Consider the following 20301-nt stretch of genomic DNA (forward strand, 5'->3'; position numbering starts at 1 on the left):
TGCTGGGATTATAGGCATGCACTTTCACACCCAGCTTGAGTCCCTCTTTATCCCAGTCATTCTATACACACACACACACACACACACACACACCCTTGGAATGATTATTCTGTCACTTCTTTCAGAGTGATAGAAGTCTCTTACAAATACACAAAAGGTTCTTTGGGAACTTGGAGAGTTTGAAACTGTGAATAATAATGACATATTCATATATTCTTTCACCTGACAAGTATTTATTAATGTACAGTTCTGCACCAACCATTTTGAAGAGTCCAAAAGAAACTTCCTCCCTTCAAATAGTATATAATCCATTATTTCTCAATCACCTCATTACCATCGCTTTATCAATCAGTGGCTAAGTGATTAACCACTTCATATTTTTACCACAATAGATCCACTGCTCTGCTTATCTGGAAGACATTTGAAGGGATGTTCTGGCTTTGACCCATACCAACACAAAAGGATCCTAGCATATTAAAGTAGATTGGTCTTCATGCTTAATTTTATAAAATTAGACTTTAGTTTGGGAGAGAGAATAGAATAGTGTACAGTATCCCTAATAAAAATAAGCCCTATTGCTGAAAGCGGATCAATGGGAAAGGTTTTTTTTTTTTTTTAATGCTGCTTAACTGTAAACTGCACAACTAATTGTGTATTTCTTCAACTTTTATTTTTAAATTTTGCTGACCCATTTATTTCCACATTTAAATCATTTCAGCATTTCATTTGCTAAAAAGTTCCACACATATGGTATATGGAGTGTTTCTCCATTATTAATCCATTGAATTAAACAAATTTAAAGCTTAACAGAAGGAAATAAAAGAGGTTGATTGATTTTCCATAATTTTCATAGAGTAACAGTACCTTTCTACCCATAAGCTCAGCTTTTAAGGCAATATATTCTTACTTGTGCCCAGAAAGTACCTGAGCTGTGAGGGAATGTCATAGGGACTCTTTCCCCTTGGTTCTGAAGTGTCCTGGAGTTGTACACAAAAATTAGGTCATGCCTTCTGAGTCTCAGTCTTGTCCTTAAACCTGCGCTTTGAAAATCAGGTGCTTATGACTGTTTTATTGAAACTAGCCCTTAAGTATTGTGTAAATATCTGTTCCTCTTAGGTTGGAAGAACTTCTGTCTCAGTCCTTTTAGAGTGGATGTCAGTTATCTTTTCACCTTTGTGAATTCATAGAATTTGAAGAAGAGGAAATTAAATTTAAACTAAGTTTCAATTTTGCATAATCACCAGGCTCCATGATCTCACCTGTAGCAATCTGCCCTGATCATAAGAACTAGTTTCAGAATTTTTTTCCAATACAGGATGTCAGTGTTATGTATACAGTTTGTTGGATGAGTTCATCATTAGAAGACCTTTATGCCCAAAGAATGTTTCCTTTTTGGTACCAGATCTGAGGTCTTTTAGAAGATAATGTGGGAGCCATGTGTGGTGATGCATGCCTGTAATCCCGGAAACTCTGGAGGCTGAGCTAGGAGGACTTCAAGTTGAAGGCCAGCCTCAGCAATTTAGCAAGTCCCTGAGTAAATTAGTGGCACCCTTTCTCAAAATAAAAAATAAAAAAAGACTGGGGATGTAGCTCAGTGGTAAAGTGCCCCTGGGTTCAATCCCCAGTTAAAAAAAATAATAATAATAATAATGTGGGAAACCACTACCTATTAAGGCTTATTTTGGTTAATCTCTGCAAATTCTGATAATATCCACTTGTATGTATTCTTTCCCACACTACTTTCATTTTTGATAAACGCAAAGACTTAGAAAGCTAGAATAATACTTCAACAGATAATTAGAAGTATGTGATTCTGTTTTTTTCTTCTTTTTAGAATACCATACTTAAGACTTCTACTTTATAAGTCTTGTTTAAAATCTAACTCTTGAATCTTCTGTCTACCAAATCAAAAAAAAAAAAAAAAAAACATGGCATAAAACAGGGCAGTATTTGTGTTCTTAATTTAAAAAAAAAGAGCTTTATGTATACTCTATATAGATGCATAGACAACACTTGCCCTTGAGTTGCACATCAACATATAGCATTGTATATTACAATGAAAATTTGTAACTTAAGGGTATTATATATATATATATATAAATACATATATACCTTTGTAACCTTTATACTGTAAATAAAAAAATTACTTTTAGACTTGTATTTTACTTGTATTTTGTTTTTCATTTTAAAAAATCAGTTTAAAACTTACAGGAAAATTTCAAAACCAGTACAACTTCTCAATCCCCTTCACCCTAATTTCCCAGTTAACATTTTTCATACTTGTTCCATTCCTATCTTATCTTTTCCTTACATGATACTCTTTCTTTTTTCTACATTTTATTTTTATGCAGTGCTGAGGGTCAAACCCAGTTCCTCACTTGTGCAAGGCAAATGCTTTCCCACTGAACTACAAGCCCAGCCCATATGATACTCTTACCATTCTTAAATTGTGTAGTGTGTATTTCCAAAATTCAAGGAGCCCTCCCTGCTACTATCCAGCCCTCCTAATCAAGAAATCAACATTGATACAACACTACCACCAACTCCATAGACCCTGTTCAGATAATGCCAATCACAGGAACAATTCCTCCCGTTACTTTCAGTCCAGGATTCTATCCAGTACCACATGCTGCTTTTTGGTTGTCATGTCTCATCAGTATCTTCAGTCTGGAACAGTTCCTCAGTTTTTTTCTGAATTCTCAAGTGCCTGAGCATCTGAAAGAACATAGATCTTTTATTCTGCAGACTGACCCTCCACCTGGCTCATCTAATATTGCCTATCAGATCAGGTCCTACGTATTTGGAGGAACCATGAAAGTGAGACCATGTTCTCCCCAGAGTCTCATCTACTGCTCATTTTGATGTGCACATTGTCCTAGGTTTGACCAGTGGGGAGCCCCTTGAAACCTTTTGTCCTTTTGATATGTCCCTGTTATTTTTTTTTAACTTTTGGCACAACAAAGATTCATTTTGTATTTTCCACTTGGCCATTCTTCAGTGGGTCCCTGAGGCTTTCCTAATGTATGGTGATAAAAAGAAACCAAGATCTGGGTGCTTGGTATGCTTGTTACTACAGAGTAAGGAAAATGTGCAAGGTTGTGTATACAAATATGCCTATATCATCTATTTATAGATCATATTTAGAACCCATGGGTTCACACTGACATTTCTGATTTTTCTCAGTGTAACTAATAACCCAACCACCAAGGCCACTGCTTTCCACTCCCTTTTTTCTCCCTTCTCCCCACCCACTTCCTCATCCATCACCCTCATCTTGCTTACAAACCACTGTCTGCCTTCTCAGCTGCATTAGGTACTGTTGTCCTCTCTCTTTATCAATATTTTCGAGAGCCACAGCTGAGTCCAATGGCCCCTGGCATTTTGCCAGAAGTAATGGTTGAGAGGCAAGCCATTAAGATGATGCTGGATTGAAACAGTCTTGACTTTTTGGGGATTGGTTTATTTCACTTAGTCTAAGTCCATTTACTGGCAAAAGTCATAGGGTCATTCTATTTTTGAGTTCCTCAGAAAACATGGAAGGAACCACCATTTGCCCTAGTTTTCCTACCCCTCAGTATATACACAAAGGACTTAAAATCAGTATACTACAAACATGCAACCACATCAATGTTTATAGCAGCTCAATTCACAATATCTAAGTTATGGAACCAACCACATGCCCTTATATAGATGAATGGTAAAGAAAATGTGGTATATATAACTGAAGGCCTTTAGTAATCACTTCCCTGATAGCCTTTTGTTTTCTCTCTAGACTGGTTACATTTTCTTCCTATGTATGCATAGAAAGTCCAACTCCTAACTTGCTTTGGACTTGCTGAATTTTAATTACCTGTGAGTTTCATACATCTCTTACTTCTCCTCCTCCAGATTACACAGTAACTCTAGGAATTCTCTTGAGGCTACAAACTCAACACTAGCACGGTTCTTCACTTATATAGATTAAGCTCTATATACGTATATTGACTGGATTTTATTATATTCAATTACCAGTCACTTTTCCTATTTTACCATTTCTACCATTCATTTAGTTTAATTGTACTTGTCAGGAGCATTTGAATTAAAATGCCATCTCTTATTGAAAATAATCCTACTACATCTACAAGAGAATGTCACCCCAAATCATTCCCTTATTTTCATGAAAGAGGAATTCCTATGCCAGGCTTATTTACCTAAAATTCTAATGTATTTAGGATAAAAGTTTTTGCTTTTTAACTTTATTTGTGCAGTGATTCAAGAGCCTGGCCAGAAGCTTATTTTCCTGTTATATTTTAGAAAATTATCTTTTAATTTTATATTGTTTTATTATTATATGTAAAATCAATACACATGAATTAAAATGCAAAGGTATAAAAAAATTAACAGCAAAATTATCTTGTGTCATCTAAACCATACCGTTGCTTCTTCCAGTACAACCAATGTTACAGTTTCTTGGTTATTCCTTTTAAAATAATTTCATGAATATACAAGAGACTACTTATATAAAAGTTATGTGTCTACTCCTTTTTAAAACTAATATCAATATATGTAATAAGTGATTCTTTTGGTCCTTGAAATTTGCACATGTTTATGGTACCCTTCTCTATCCACATCAGAGCATCCTCATCCGTTTTTATGATTAGATAAGCATTCCATTATGTGCTATTCACAGGCTGAGTTGTTTGTTGCATTTCACTTGTAGAATACAAATCCCTCAGAAATTTACATACAAATCAATAACATCCTCAACACCATATGAAAGATATCAGTCCATGATCCAAAAAAGACCATATCAGTCCATGATCCAAAAAATACCATATCAGTCCATGATCCAAAAAAGACCTGTTCGACCATTGTACCATGTTGTTAAAGTGCTTTAAGGTTATTAACAGTACTAAGATATCTGATTTAGTTGTTGATATCCAAATCAAAAAGAAAACCCATGATTATTGCTGGTTAATTCTTTATGTACCTTACCTAACTTTTGCCATTATATTGGACATAAGAATACTTAATATCAGTGACTAATTGTTCATCCTGGCAGTAAAACAATATCTTTTAGTACTAATCAGAAAGATAACATCAGGTATATGCCAGATATGGGGGATAGTTTTTATTTTCTCTGCTCTGAATCTGTGGTTTCCTCTTTGTAGTAATTTTGGTCATGTCTATGTTTACTGAAATAAAACATTATCTGTTGCATTCTCTGTATGGTGAAACCAGCTAAATCTAGTTCTTTGAAGTAGGACTTTGGAAAGATTAATAATTATGACTTTTTTTTAAAGATAGTATAGACACAAAATTGGGCATGATTTGTTTCTTATTTGATGTTTGAAGGAATGTAACATTTTTTTGAAAATTACTGTAGTCATATTATAACTTCAGAGCTAACTGTTAGTTTCCCAAATTTGAAGATGTAGCTAATATATAACGAGAACTGTCTCTTTGTCAATTACTATTGTACGAGACCTACTTGTATTAACTCTTGGAAATCCTGAGGTAGTTTATGTTTTCATCGTCATTATATAGAAAAAAAGACATCACAAAGCAGAACTTAAGAATTGGCTCAAGAAGACAGAAGAAAGAAGACACAGTAAAGACAGAGTTAAAAACAAATAACAACAACCAATAGGAAATATGGAACCAGTGTCATTACTTTTTGCCAGTAAATTTACATAGCCTCCTAGATGAGGAATTGTAATTCAAAAAACTCAAAGCTATGATCTGCTGTGAGGCAAAGCCAAGGTTTGCCCTCAAGCCCGACACCAAAATCTTGATAATCTATTCTAGGTAAATAGATTTGGAAAACCACAGGTATAGATATAAAAATATAGGTAAGCATATTTGAAGTTGGTTATGTGATCTTTAGGTAAATGAATTTTCGCCTGTGCCTTTACTGAAGTGATGCCAGACTTCTTGAGCTGTTTTGTAATTCTATGCCATGAGTAGCAGTGCAATTACTTCTGCATAGATGTCTGAAAAGTCTCTAAGATTTATTCAATTACTATTTCTTCTGTGAAGCCTTCTTCTACCTAGCATCTAAGAAATCAAGGTTATTCATCTTTCCTTGGATCAGAGTATCTTTTTATATAACTTAATTAAGGTACTTACTAACAAAAATGCATTTGTTGATAACTGAGTGTCTCTGTTTTAATCCCTGATAGCTTTAAATAAAGATGACTTGTTTCTTTCCAAAAAAAAAAAAAAAAAGAAACAGGCTGTGTATTCAATTGTATATAGACCCCTGCTGTCCGCTACTTTGGAGTTCTCCCGGGGATTCCTGGGGAGTTCCCATTGGTTGGTGAAGTTCCTGTGAAGGGAGTTCGGGGTGTGTGTGATGTGCCTGGAAGGGCCTCGTGGGTGGCCTTCACAGGAGTTTGGAAATAAAGTTTGTTCCTGCTTGAGTGGCTCGTGATTTGTGCCCAGCCGGACTGCGGCACTCCACCCCTTGAGACATTCCTCCCTGACTTTCAAGACACTCCTCTGGCTGTCCTACCTCCAGCTCTTTCTGAGCTGCTTTTGCAGGCTTGTGGTCTCAAGTCTTGGTCAACAAACCTTAAAGCTCTCTGTTCTAGGCTTTCCTTATTATACTCTATACTCCCTAGAAGCTCCCACAGCTTCCATTCCCACATATGCTCAGATAACTCCAGATGTGAGGTCTCACCCCTCATCCAGGGATCTTTCAAAGGCACCTCAAACTCATGATCTTCCTCACTTCCTGACACCCAAATCTGTATTGTCCATTATTCCCCAACTCAGTAGCATCAGCAGTCCAGGTGCTGAAGCCAGAAGTCATCTTTTCCTCTCCTGCTCCTCCTCATACCCCATATCCAACTCACTTCCAAAACCTGTCATTCTGTTTGCTTCTCTCTATAGCCCTCCACATGTCCCTCCCTCCTTCTCTTCTGTACTACAACAATTTCACACTGCAATAGCCATCCCATTCCTGCAATCTGTTTTCTATATCAGGGCTAAAATGGAAAAAAAGGGTTGGGCATGGTGGCACTCACCTGTAATCCTCAGGAGGCTGAGGTAAGAGGATCCTGAGTTCAAAGCCAGCCTCAGCAATTTAGTGAGGGCCTAAGCAACTCAGCAAGACCCTGTCTCTAAACAAAATATTATAAAAGAGCTGGGGATGTGATTAAGTGGTAAAGGCCCCCTGGGTACCAAAAATAAATAAATAAATAAATAAATAAATAAATAAATAAATAAATAAATAATAAAATGGGGGAAAAAACCAAAAAGTACAAAAACAAAGATACAATCCAAAATCTTTACCACAGCCAATGTCCTTGCCCTGGTTCACCTCCCCAAGAACTGTTCATGGTACACCTTGACTCTCCCCTCTAGCTATCAGTATCTTCCAGTTTCTCATGGAGCCTTTGCACAGGCTGTTTAGGCTGTTTTACCAACCTAGAATGTATTTTCCTTTATCCCTCAAACTTCCACTTAAGTTGGACCCTTCCCTGAGCCCTATTTTGAGTAAAATACCTGTTAGAGTTCACATAGTACATGTGCCTTTACACATCAGCCTCAACACGCTTATTACCTCCTGATAAACTACCTTTCTCAGACTGCAGACTCCCCTAGAACTGTTGTGATCATTGCTGTAGCCCTAGACACTAGCAAAGAACTCAGCACACAGTAGTTCCCTACTAAATAATAAACAAACGTAAGCGAACGATCTGCGGTGCTGAATGAAGTTCACCTAGGTAAAGCCCCAGAATCGGAGATTAAAGAAAATCATCTTCCGATGGAGAAAAGTAGGATTAGTACTTTAAAAGACAATAGAACCACCTTTAGACAATCACAGGGATGATAACAGTTATCAGAAACCGAGCCTCCAAAAGGTGTGTGGCTCTCTGTACATAGTTAGGTCATACATTTCCCCTAAGTCAGACAGGGTAAATATTAATTACCATGCCCTATTGAACACAGGAAACATCAGTTCTGGTAAATTACTTTTACTGTGAGAATAAAAGTGTCCTACTGGTGCTATTTTTGGAAAGGGGTCGCGGATTTCCGGGTTCTACCCCGGCCCCGCCCCTCACCCAGGTCCCGCCAGGCCCACCCCCTTACTTTCTTGCCCCGCCCCGGCCGTCGTCACGCCCCTGCCTGAGCCCTGCAGCCGGTCCAACGCGGGAGCTGTGCCTGCAGTGCCGGCCGTGGCCGCTTGGAGGCAGCCGCGCGGCTCTGGCCCGACCGCTCTGGGCCGCAAGGCTCGCTAGCCCTCCGACTAGGCTCCTGCTGAGAGCGACCGCCCTCCCTGCGCCCAGCGCCGACCCGCCCGGCTCCCCGCGCCGGACCCAGCACCTCGGCTCCCCGGGGTCGGACCGAGGTCGCAAGCAGCGCCGCGGGGTGTGGGGCGGACCCAGGAGATGAAATGACAACGTCAACCCTCCAGGTACCTCGGCGCGGCCCGGCCGGCTGCGGAGGCCGAAGGCGGTGCGGCGGGGCCTGCGGGCCTTGGAGCCGGCAGGCGGGCGACCACCTCCGAGCCCCGGCCTCGCTGTCCAGCCTGACCACCGCGGCCAGTCTCCGCCGTTTCTCTTTTCACGCGCTGGGAGCAGAGGGAGGTCTCCACATCCCAGTCCCCGGCCCTTGCCCTGCTGGCGGAGCCAGGAGGCCACTACTTGCAGCCGGCGCCCCAAACCGCCGCTGTACAACTGCTCTTGGGCCCCGGAGCGCCTCCTTGGCAAGCTCGGCCCCGTCCCTTCTGGTCGTTCAGGGAGAGATGCTCACTCCCTTCTGCCCTAGGCCCTGGCAGCTCCTCGGCCCTCTGCGAACAAGCCACGCTCCTTTCCATGTTGCGACCCCCTCTTCTCACCCGGAGACCCTTCATTCGTTTTCTGGATCTTACAAGGTGGTGCTGGGTCGCGCCTCTTGGATGAATGACGGGCCCATCCTCCTGGTGCTGTCAGAAAACATAAACACATGCTCAGGCCTTAGACCAGGTGTGAATCCAGCTCTGCCACGCACTAGCATGTGACCTTGGGCTATGCTTTTGATCTTGGAATCTCTGATTTGCACATCTGTAAAATGGGGCAGTGTAGCATCGGGTTGTTGTGAGATGCCTCTAGGTTTAATAATTCAAGTAAAGCATTTTTACTGTACATTGTAAGTGCTCAGTAAGCAATGGCAGAAAAACATTTGGGAGAATCAGACAAGACTTAGTGGAAAAGGGGGCATTTGGCCAGAGCATCAAAGGATAAGTAGCATTCAGATGGTGGTGGTGGAGGAGGGATGGTTACCCTAGGTGGAGGGACGGGCAGGGAATAAATTGGGTACAGGGCTAGGAATTAGATGGAGTCCAAAGCCAGAACCCACCATTGACCAGCAGAAACTCAAGAGGTTGCTACAGGGATCTATATAACTCATCTCAAATGCAATACAGTTTACTCATCTAAAGATATCACCCAACATTTCTAGTAAAATCACAGTTGTGCAACCATCACCCCTCACTTTTTAGAACATTTTCATCACTCCAGAAAGAATCCCCATGCCTTCTGCCCCTCTCAGGCAACTATTAATCCACTCTCTTTCTCTATAGATTTGCTAACTCTGGGCATTTTATCTAAATGGAATCATACAACATGTGGCTGTCTTCTTTGGCTTAACATAATGCCATAGGCTTTTACATTTTTTAAATTGCTGGAAAAAATAATTTTATGACATATGAAAATAATTTGAAATTCAAATTTCAGAGCCTATAAATAAAGTTTTATTGGAACACATCCCAGTTCATTCGTTTACATATTATCATGGCTGCTTTTATGCCACAAAGGCAGAGTTGAATAGTCGAGTAGAGATTGTATGGCTGGCAAATTCTAAAATATTTGTTCTTTGATTCCTTTTTTTTTTTTTTTTAAAGAGAGAGCGAGAGAGATAGAGAGAGAGAGAGAGATACAGAGAGAATTTTAATATTTTATTTTTTAGCTATTGGCGGACACAACATCTTTGTTTGTATGTGGTGCTGAGGATCGAACCCGGGCCACACGCATGCCAGGCGAGCGCGCTACCACTTGAGCCACATCCTCAGCCCTGTTCTTTGATTCTTTACAGAAAAAGTTTTCCTGCTCTTCTGTTAGCACACCTTTGTCACTTTTCTCCTTCATTCTCATTCTTTGCCATACCTGTTACTAGAGATGTGGCAGGACTGGCAGCTTTGTCACCTTACCCTCCTGTTATGCAAAGCTGTTTTTCATTAAAACTACATCCTGAATGTGAAAAACAGTATTGGTTTCCTGAGAAATCTAATGCACTTCAGTGCATTAATAAGAATGTCTACAAGGACATCTGGGATGAGCGCCCTCCCACCCCATGGAGCAGAGCGTATCTTGAGCTTTTTCAGAGCCCCCACTTCAAAAGGACAGACCCAAGCAAGGAGTAGTACAGAGTGAAAAAAATACTAGGAACTGAGGTATTTGTTCTGGAGAAGCCACCAGGACAGGAATATTGTTTCCATGCCTTATCTAAAGGAGAATAGACAGGTAGAATTTGTGTGTTGGCTGATTGTGCATAAAGGTTCAGGACTCCTAGGCATCTTCTGTAAGTAGGCAGAGGAAGGAACAAAGCCAACATTCTTCACTTTTCATGTCTTTTCAGTCTAGTAAGGACCCTCCACATCCTCCTACTGGCCCATCTCATCTTGCTTCTCTCAGCCAAAAAGAAAAGTCAGTTTTCTTAAACTCTCTGAAGTTGACACCTGGAAAGGGATGTCTGGCCTGTTTTACCTGTCAGTCTTGTAGAGCTCTCTTTGTGCCTTTCTTTCAGAGACTTCTTACTGAAGTAGTGTTCTGACTACAACCCTGCCAGAGTTGGTCAAGGATTATTGTTTGCTGTGGCTGGAACTAGGTTTGCAGTGGAATCTGCCTGCCTAGCTACTAGAGCTGTACCAGATAAAGATTTCTGGTCAGGCTTGTGGGTTGGGGAAGCTGTGGTTTCTAAAACTGGATGTGTAGGTGCTTCCAGTTTCCAGTTCAGCCAATCCAGGGATGTGCAAGACTTAGATGACTCCCAAAGACATTGCTCACAGAGTTCTTAGAAGTTCCAAAGGAGAGTTTCCCCCAACTAGCAGCACATGTCATCTCTGGGGTAAGCAAGCATTTTCCTTCCTGCAGCTACTGGTATTATATGTAGCCATGTGGCCAAGCATCCCCTCCCCAGTGTCATCCTCAAACAGTTCAAGAAAACTGTCTTCTCTTTTTAGCTGAGGGAAGCAAGCTGAGGTGGGCCAGTAGAAAGATGTAGAGGTGTCCATAAGCCCTTCTCTTGGTTTAGTGAAAGACTTTGCTCCCTGGCTGGATCTTTTGAACCCCAAGGCCCAGTGCAGTGTCTGACCTCCTTGTTGAGCAACACAGCAACCGATTGCTTCTGGTGTTTCCCCTCACTTAGTCTGTTTTTAGTTTGTTGTTTTTTTTTTTTGGGGGGGGGGTACTGGGGATTGAACTAGGGGCACTCAACCACTGAGCCACCTTCCCAGCCCTATTTTGTATTTTATTTAGAGACAGGGTCTCACTGAGTTGCTTAGTGCCTCTCCATTGCTGAGGCTGAGGCTGGCTTTGAACTTGCGATTCTCCTGCCTCAGCCTCCCAAGCTGCTGGGATTACAGGTGTGCACCACCATGCCCTGGCTTAGTCTGGTTTTCTTCCTTGAAACCCAAGCCCCAGCTATTAGGTCAGCTTTTCACTTGCTGCGCTCCAGAGAACTGGACAAGATATTATTTTGAATTACCATGAACTCCCTGTGAAGAGGGACATTGTTTTGTTGTTGTTGTTTTGGCAGTACCAGAGATCACACCTAGGAGCTCCCGCATGCTAGGCAAGCAAGCACTCTACCACTGTTACATCTCCAGCCAAGACCTCATTTGTCTTTTCTTCCTTTAAGGACTAAGTTGATGTGAGAAAAACAGGGCAATATAATGGACTGCAATCAATAAATCCACAGATCTGGCACTATCTCTCCTCATATCTCATTCTGCTGCTTGTGACCCCAGGGGCTTTCTGGATCTCCTGGGAAACAGCCTGAGCTATTTGCCTTGTTTTTCCAGAAAGCCATTGATCTGGTGACAAAAGCCACAGAAGAGGATAAAGCCAAGAACTACGAGGAGGCACTCCGGCTCTACCAGCATGCTGTGGAGTACTTCCTCCACGCTATCAAGTGTGAGTCACATCAGGGCGCGCTCTAGCGTCAGAGCTCCTTGAGTGCAGGTTAGGCACACAAAGCTCACCGGGGCCATTCTCTGCTTCCCCTTTTGCAGATGAGGCACACAGTGACAAGGCCAAGGAGAGCATTCGAGCCAAGTGTGTGCAGTACCTAGACCGGGCAGAGAAGCTGAAGGATTATTTACGAAACAAAGAGAAACACGGCAAGAAGCCAGTCAAAGAGAATCAAAGTGAGGGCAAGGGGTGAGTGTGCTGGAGCGCACTGCTGGCCCTGGTGGAATGGAGCCCCCATGTGCATGTGCCTTCTTCATGTGTCACTGTTATTCTTGGTGCTAATGCTACCTTGGACTGCATTGGCATCCTTCTCATGGGGATTTCCACTCATAATAATAATGCCAACAGCTGCTTTCATTAAGACTTTGCAGAATACTATCTGTTATGTTATTGGATCTGTATAGAAAAGTCATACAGAGATAAGGGGCATGGCATGGGGTGATGAGCCTTGGCCTTTGCAGCTCAACTCTCAGGATAGAACCCTGGCTTTTCCACTGTCTTACCATGTGATCTTAACTTCTATGCCTCTAGTCTCATTTCATAAGGGGAAAAATGATAGAACTCTGCTTCTAGTATTGCCACAGGAGCAGACGAGATGATATGGGTAAAGCCCTAGATGGGAGTTTGGTGCATAGTAAGCTGCTATTATCACAGAGAACCATTATCTTCATCTGACAGGTCAAGCATCGAAAAACGGAGAGGCTGAGATTAGCTAAGGTCACTGAGCTAGAACATGATTAGAGTCTGGACTCCCCATCCAAGGCCTCTGTTTCTCCTCTCACAGCGAGTGGTCTCTCTGTGGCCTCTCATCTCATGTCTGGGGTTCACCTACCATGGTAATGCCAGTCAGCTGAGCACAAATGTAGTGGTGTCTGGAGTTAGGCGAGGGCCCTTGGGGCTACAGAGTCATGGGGTAGGAAGTAGGTGACTGTGTCAGCTACCTCATCAGAAGTGAGATGCACTCCTGGGCAGAGAGTCCATGCCTGGGGTCTGGTTCCCCAGAACCAGAAGCATACCAAAGAAGAACCAGGAGGCTAAGGGTCTCCAAAAGGGATAGAAGAGTTGTAAATGACAGATAAATGATAGGATAGGAGCCGACTCTTGGGATGAGAACATATTCATCTTTTGATTTAAACTTTACCTCTTTTCTGTCCTTGGAACTGTTTTGGGGTCACTGCCATGACCAAGGTCCAAGTCCATAGGAAAGGGACCTGAAAGCTACATTGGCTTGACTGACTGCTCTTTAAATTTAACCAAAGCACATTTCCCTTACCAACCCTCAGGAGAGGCCAGATAACTCTATCCTTATTCCCTTAATGAAGAAATGAGGATGGGTTATTGGAGAGTTTCTTGTAGGACAGCCTGTGGCCCTGGTGTTTCAAGGTCCCTTACTGGTGTTGAGGAAGAGGCATTCCTTACCCACAGCACTGTGGCCTCACTCTGAGGGTCTCCCTGCTCCCAGGGTAAAGGGCCAGCTTGTGATCTTCTGTTTCCTTTCCTAGCAGTGATAGTGACAGTGAAGGGGATAATCCAGAGAAAAAGAAATTGCAAGAACAACTGATGGGTAAGAGGCCTGAAGCCTTGTGGCAATGGGAGGGAATGTGGCGTGGGTCTGCTGTTGGCTTGGCTCATGCTCATACGCTAGACTCTGGTTCTGCTTCCCTGTGCAGGTGCTGTTGTGATGGAGAAACCCAACATACGATGGAATGATGTGGCTGGGCTGGAGGGGGCCAAGGAGGCTCTCAAAGAAGCTGTCATTTTGCCAATTAAATTCCCACACTTGTTCACAGGTAAAGCCACCTGAAGCTTGGGTGTAAAAATATCAGGCTTCTGAGGGAGCCAGCTTGGAGCTTCCCCTCTGAAATGTCCTGGAACAGATGGTATCTGCTTCCTTAGTCCAAGAGGACCAGGCCTGGACTTGCCATGTGCTCTATAAGGAGAAGCTCCAAGGCCTGCTCACCAGTTATCTACTGTGGCATCAAAAACAACCATGTGACTAAAACTTTAGTTGACCCATTTTAGTAGGTAGTCAGAGTCAGGAACCAGTGCCAGCCAGTGTCATTTGGCAAGAACAATGAGGATCATTAACAAGAGCTAGAGCATTGGGGGGTAGCTCAGTGATAGAGCATAAGCATGGGCGAGGCCCTGGTTCAATCCCTAGCCTCACAAAAAACAAAAATAGAAAACAAGGGCTAGGCTTCCAGTAGGTACTTAATTCCTTAGACACCTTTGTTCCTGGAATCATTTGTTTTCTAGGACCTTCTTACTGACAGTGTCTAAAGGCCCTCTGTTCTTTTTGTTTGTTTGTCTGTTCTGTTCCCATTCCCCAATCAGGAGGCTTACTTCAGTTATTCTCTATTGCAGGCAAGCGTACCCCTTGGCGAGGGATACTGCTTTTTGGACCCCCTGGCACAGGGAAATCCTATCTGGCCAAGGCTGTGGCAACAGAGGCCAACAACTCTACCTTCTTCTCTGTGTCCTCCTCAGATTTGATGTCTAAGTGGTTGGGGGAGAGTGAGAAGTAAGTCAGCCATCGGGCTGCACTCTCCTGGCAGCCCTGGCAGCTGTGCTGGTCCAGCTTCTCTGCCCCTTGGAGTCATCTCCCGGAGGAGCTGCTGTTTAATATTCAGGGAGAATAGCCAGGAGAGTGAAATCTTGCCCGCTTATTGGTTGGGACACCATCCTGTAGGTAACTAGAAGAGAACTTGGAAGCAATGAAGGACTCAAGAAGCAAAGGGAATGGAACTAACCATGATGAGTATAGCTGACCATCCCCTGTCAGAGGATTTAGCTTATTCCCCACACTGATTTCTATTTTGCAGATGATGAAACTGAGGCTTAGGGCAAGAGAAATGACTTGTCCTAAATTCAGAGCTAATGCTTGGGCCCCAGGGTCTGAAGCTGGTGTTGAGGCATGTTCTTCTTTGGTGCACTACTGCCAAAGAATTTGTCACCACCATTCTCCCTGACATCAATTTTCAGTCTCCTCACAGGAAAGGCAGGAGAAGTGGCAACTGGAACCCTGGGTGGGCATGTCTGGGAGCATCCAGATCCTAATCCCTTTTTTACCCTTACAGGCTAGTCAAGAATCTCTTTGAGCTAGCCAGGCAACACAAGCCCTCCATCATCTTCATCGATGAGGTGGATTCTCTCTGTGGGTCCCGGAATGAAAATGAGAGTGAGGCTGCCCGAAGGATCAAAACAGAGTTCTTGGTCCAAATGCAGGGTGCGTACCAGTCTGGTTGCCCCTGGGTCATCACTCCACCTAAAGTCAGTTCAGGACTCCAGATTTAGCTGTAGCTGGGTGATTGTCCTTGGAGTGGAGGAAAATTGCTCCTTGGCATCATATCCTCAGTCCTCAAATGAGTTTTCAGCATAGAGAAGCTGTTGAGACCTATGCCACCCCGCTACTCTGCCCTTCCTGTGGCAGATGGTGCTTTAGGTCTCTTAATCGCAGCAAAGCCAGATCAGAGTGCTTTAGTTTCAACTGGGACCCTGCCAGTGGTGGCACAGGGATGGCTTCAGGTGATGATTCACAAAGCCCCTGAGATCTGTCCCAATGGTTCTGACTGACCCTTGCAGGTGTCTTCATAGTCCACATCTCTGTCTCCCTTTCTCCACAGGGGTGGGGAATAACAATGATGGGACTCTGGTTCTCGGTGCCACAAACATCCCCTGGGTGTTGGATTCAGCTATTAGAAGGAGGTGAGTCTCCCACAGGACAGGCTTGGGGCTAACATCTTCCTCAGGCCACTGGTAGCCTATAAGCGTGCCCTTATCTTATTCTCCGGTGTCCTCCCTGGTCTGATTGGAGCAGAGCCCTTATGAAGCCAGCTTCTTGTGGGCTATGGTGCCAGCATTGCTGGCCTAAAAGTGCATCTCTTTTGCTGTCCATGCTGTGCCTTCTTCTAACTCCATTCTGTGATCAGCTTTCATTTCTTGCTCTGTACTTGGCTCTTTAGGTTTGAAAAGCGCATTTATATCCCACTGCCAGAAGAAGCTGCCCGTGCCCAGATGTTCCGATTGCATCTTGGGAGCACTCCACACAACCTCACAGATGCCAACATCCATGAGCTGGCCCGGAAGACAGAAGGCTACTCAGGTGCAGACATCAGCATCATTGTGAGGGACTCCCTTATGCAGCCCGTCAGGAAAGTGCAGTCAGCAACACACTTCAAGAAGGTGAGTGGTGGCTGGGTAACTCAGGAAGCCAAGGCAGGGGGATTGCAAATTTAAGGCCAGAACTGGCAACTTAGTGAGACCCTGTCTCAAAGAAAAAAAGGATTGGGAATGTAGCTCAGAGGTAGAGCATCCCTGGCTTCAATCCCCAGTACCACACACACACACAAAATCAGAAGGCTTAGGCAGTATCTCCAAGGGGTACCTGTTTTTTTCCCTGCTCCCTGGCTGCTCAGAGGACACACTCTCAATTTCTTGGAGAACTAAGGGAAAGAGTTGGGTGTGCCCACTAGTTCCAGGAGGCAGGACTACACCTGCCCTCCCATCTCTGAAGCCCTTGCCTAAGCATGATTGTCTCTTGATTGTGAGGAGCCAAAAGATGGGCCACTGTTTCCACAGCTCTGCAGCCTCCCCAAGATGCACTGTGTTGTGTGAGAGTAGATGCCAAGTAAATGCTTGACAATTACTAATTATAAAGAGGACGCATGGTCTCCTTCAACAGATCTTTGTTGAGTGTCTGCTGTGGGTCCTGTGTGCCTGATGTTCCTAGGTGCTGAGAAGTCATTAGTGATCATAACAGATGAAACTCCCTTCTCTCTAGTAGCCTTCATTCATGTGGGGGTAGACCTTAATAAACAAGATAAAAGTCAGTTCCTTAACAGGTAATGAGGAAGAGCTAAGCAGGGTAAGGTAGACCAGGAGTACCAGAGGTTTAGGATGCAGGCAGGTTGCACTATTAAAGGCCAGGCAACAGGTGGGTAACATTTGAATCAAGAATTGAAGGTGAGGGAAAGAGCCTTAGGATTTTTGAGGGATGTTTTGCTACGGCATATACTTAAGTGGGAAAAAACATTTTTTATGTAATTTTTAAAAATTTATATATGACAGCAGAATGCATTACAATTCTTATTACATATATAGAGCACAATTTTTCATATTTCTGGTTGGTATACATAGTATATTCACACCAATTCATACACGTACTTTGGATAGTAATGATCATCACGTTGCACCATCATTAATTTCCCCATGCCCCCTCCCTTCCCCTCTACCCCTCTGCCCTATCTAGAGTTCGTCTATTCCTCCCATGCTCCCGCTCCCTATCCCACTATGAATCAGCCTCTTTATATCAAAGAAAACATTTGGCATTGGGATTGGCTATCTTCACTTAGCATTATGGGGAAAAAAAACATTTTTATTGCTACTGCATTTTTGATGAAATTTAGTGGCACTAATAAGGAAGGTGAGACATTTGGGGCTATTATTTGAGAATCTGGAGGTCAGTGGCTGGCAGAGCATGCTGTCATCAGGACTCTGAAATCAGACTGAGCCACTTTGACCACTCAGTACAGGAGCTTTTTTGTTTGTTTACAGTGCTGGTGATTGAACCCAGAGACGCTTTCCACTGAGCTACATTCTCAGCCATTTTGTGTGTGTATGTCAAAGATTGAACCCAAGGGTACTTAACCACTGAGCCACATCCCCAGCCCTTTTTTATATTTTTATTTAGAGATAGGGTCTCACTGAGTTGCTGAGGGCCTCGCTAAGTTGCTGAGGCTGAGTTTGAACTTGCAATCCTCCTGCCTCAGCCTCCCAAGCCACTGTGATTACAGGCATGTGCCACCATAACCAGCTAGCCCTTTTTTGGAGGGTGCAGGGGGGTACTGGGGATTGAATTCAGGGGCACTTAACCACTGAGCTACATCTCCAGCCCTATTTTGTGTTTTATTTAGAGACAGGGTCTCACTGATTTGCTTAGTGCCTCACTTTTTCTGAGGCTGGCTTTGAACTCGTGATCCTCCTGTCTTAGCCTCCTGAGTCACTGGGATTACAAGCTTTTGCCACCATGTTCGGCCCAGTTAGCCCTTTATATTCTTTGATTTTGAGATAGGGTTTCACTAAGTTGCCCAGGCTGACCTAGAATTTGAGATCTTCCTGCCTCAGCCTCCTGAGTAGCTGGTATTACAGGCATGTAGCCACTCTACCCTGCTAGCCTAGGAATTTTTGTTTGGTTTGGTACCAGAGATTGAACCCAGAGGTGCTTAACCATTTAGCCACAACCCCAGCACTTTTTATTTTGAGACAGGGTGTCACTAAGATGCTTACTAAATTGCTGAGACTGGCTTTGAACTCAGTCCTCTTGCCTCAGACTCCCAAGTTGTGGGATTACAGGCATACCCCACCAGGCCCAGCCAGCCCAGGAATTCTGAAGGAGAATTCTTGTGATCCTGATGACCTAGAAAACCATCCATTCCCTTTCTTTAGGACATCTTTAGAAATCTGAGGTGTTCTACTGTCCCTTAACAGTGAAGAACAGCTATACCAGCCTGTCAAACTCCTGCTTGGTTTCAGGTCTGTGGTCCTTCCCGCACCAACCCTAGCATTGTGATTGATGACCTCCTGACCCCATGCTCTCCAGGGGACCCAGGGGCCATAGAGATGACTTGGATGGAGGTTCCTAGTGACAAACTCTTAGAGCCTGTGGTTTCCATGGTAAGTAAACAGCTGGGAGAGGGGACTCTATAGAGCCCAGAAAATTAGGGGCCTGGGACAAGAAGAAAAATGAACTTCTTTCCTTCCGTAGCCTGAGCTATCATGGCTCCTCTGAAACGGTGACCTTTGTAGCTTTGGGTTGCTGAAGATCTTGCTGTGACTCAAGGGGAGCAGAGGCTATATATCCTACTAAAGTATATAAAGTTTATATACTTTAGTAGAAAGAGTAAAGTTTAGATAATGTAACTGTCATCCCAGAGGTTTGGCTTAATTGGTCCAGAAGAAACCAGAAAAAGTATGTCAGCAAGGTTTCATTTAATGCAGTGGCAGAGGCAGAGGCAGCCTCTCACCCAGGTAGTGTGGCCCTATCCATCTCCTAGTCTTGCCAGTCGCAGTGCTCATTCTATCCTGGTGTGATAGGCAAAAAATTTAAAAATGGGAGTTATGATAGGATGGAGCCTTGATTCATTCAGATCAGACCTCTGGAAATGATATGTGCTGCCTCACTATGCTGCCTGTCACAGGCTGATTCTAGTTTAGCAACTGTAGGGAGTTCTGCACTGGGCAATGACCTTGCTACCCTAGATGGCATAGCTGTGCAAGGAAGGAGGCCTAGCATCTGGAGCCTGGCTGCTTCTCAGCAGTATGCTCTTGTCTTTACAGTCGGACATGCTCCGGTCTTTGGCCACCACCCGGCCCACAGTGAATGCAGATGACCTCCTGAAAGTGAAGAAATTCTCAGAGGACTTTGGACAGGAGAGTTAAAAGCTTCTTCACATGGGTGAAGGTGAAGGTGGGAGGTTGATTGGGGCACATCTACGGTACTCCCTACACTGGTGGCCAGACAGGGCTCCAGGGCTCGTCCTAAAGTCACCACAGTGTCTTCTCTGCTGTCTGGCCGCCAGCCAGGGAGCAGGAAGAAAAGGGCCTCCACAGCAGATGACGCTCCGCTGCGGTCTGGCACACAGTGGATACTGGTTCTTCCTAGTTCTCTCTTCTGGATGCTGACCAGTTCCTTTTCCTGCCCCTCCATGTCTTTTTGTTTCCCTAAATTAATGCTGCTTTGATTTGTCTTGTTTATAAAGGTAAAATCCCCTGGAAGTGTCAAGGTGTGGGAGTAGCCAGGCCCCAGTTACTTTTATGGCCAAGTTTGGCTGAGAACAGACTGATGAAGAGTAAGAAAAGCCATTCCCACCCTCCTAGGTTTGCATCCAGAGCCCTGTGTCTTCCTTGCAAGAGGAGGAGATGGTTTCTGTGAGCACAAAGCTGTTTTGATCAGGAGAGAAGGCAGGTGCATCTTCACTGCTGCCTCCCCACCCCCCCCCAGCCCCACCCTCCCGAGTGTAAGAACACTGAACCCAGCCACTGCCCTGGGTCCCTGTCCTGGAGATGGTCTAATAAATCCTTTTCCCTT

The 20301-nt window shown here is 43.9% G+C and overlaps 1 protein-coding gene across 3 annotated transcripts; it reads left to right on the plus strand.

Moving 5' to 3' along the window:
* Positions 1 to 8201: 8201 nt before the first annotated feature.
* Vps4a (vacuolar protein sorting 4 homolog A) lies at positions 8202 to 20272 on the plus strand. Of its 3 annotated transcripts, XM_077793142.1 has the most exons (12): positions 8203 to 8401; positions 12047 to 12158; positions 12257 to 12404; positions 13718 to 13779; positions 13886 to 14005; positions 14580 to 14736; positions 15293 to 15441; positions 15839 to 15920; positions 16178 to 16397; positions 18747 to 18887; positions 19551 to 19674; positions 20091 to 20272. In XM_077793142.1, exons 1-11 carry the CDS (start codon positions 8381 to 8383, stop codon positions 19650 to 19652), a joined length of 1314 nt encoding a protein of 437 aa, XP_077649268.1. In that variant the 5' UTR covers positions 8203 to 8380; the 3' UTR covers positions 19653 to 19674; positions 20091 to 20272. The 3 variants fall into 3 exon arrangements, with proteins under 3 accessions (XP_026260291.1, XP_077649268.1, XP_026260290.1); XM_026404506.2 differs by having other exon boundaries at positions 8202 to 8401; positions 13721 to 13779; positions 19551 to 20272; XM_026404505.2 differs by having other exon boundaries at positions 19551 to 20272.
* The last annotated feature ends 29 nt before the right edge of the window (positions 20273 to 20301 follow it).

Source organism: Urocitellus parryii, chromosome 15 (genome assembly GCF_045843805.1).
Source record: "Urocitellus parryii isolate mUroPar1 chromosome 15, mUroPar1.hap1, whole genome shotgun sequence".
NCBI lineage: Eukaryota > Metazoa > Chordata > Mammalia > Rodentia > Sciuridae > Urocitellus > Urocitellus parryii.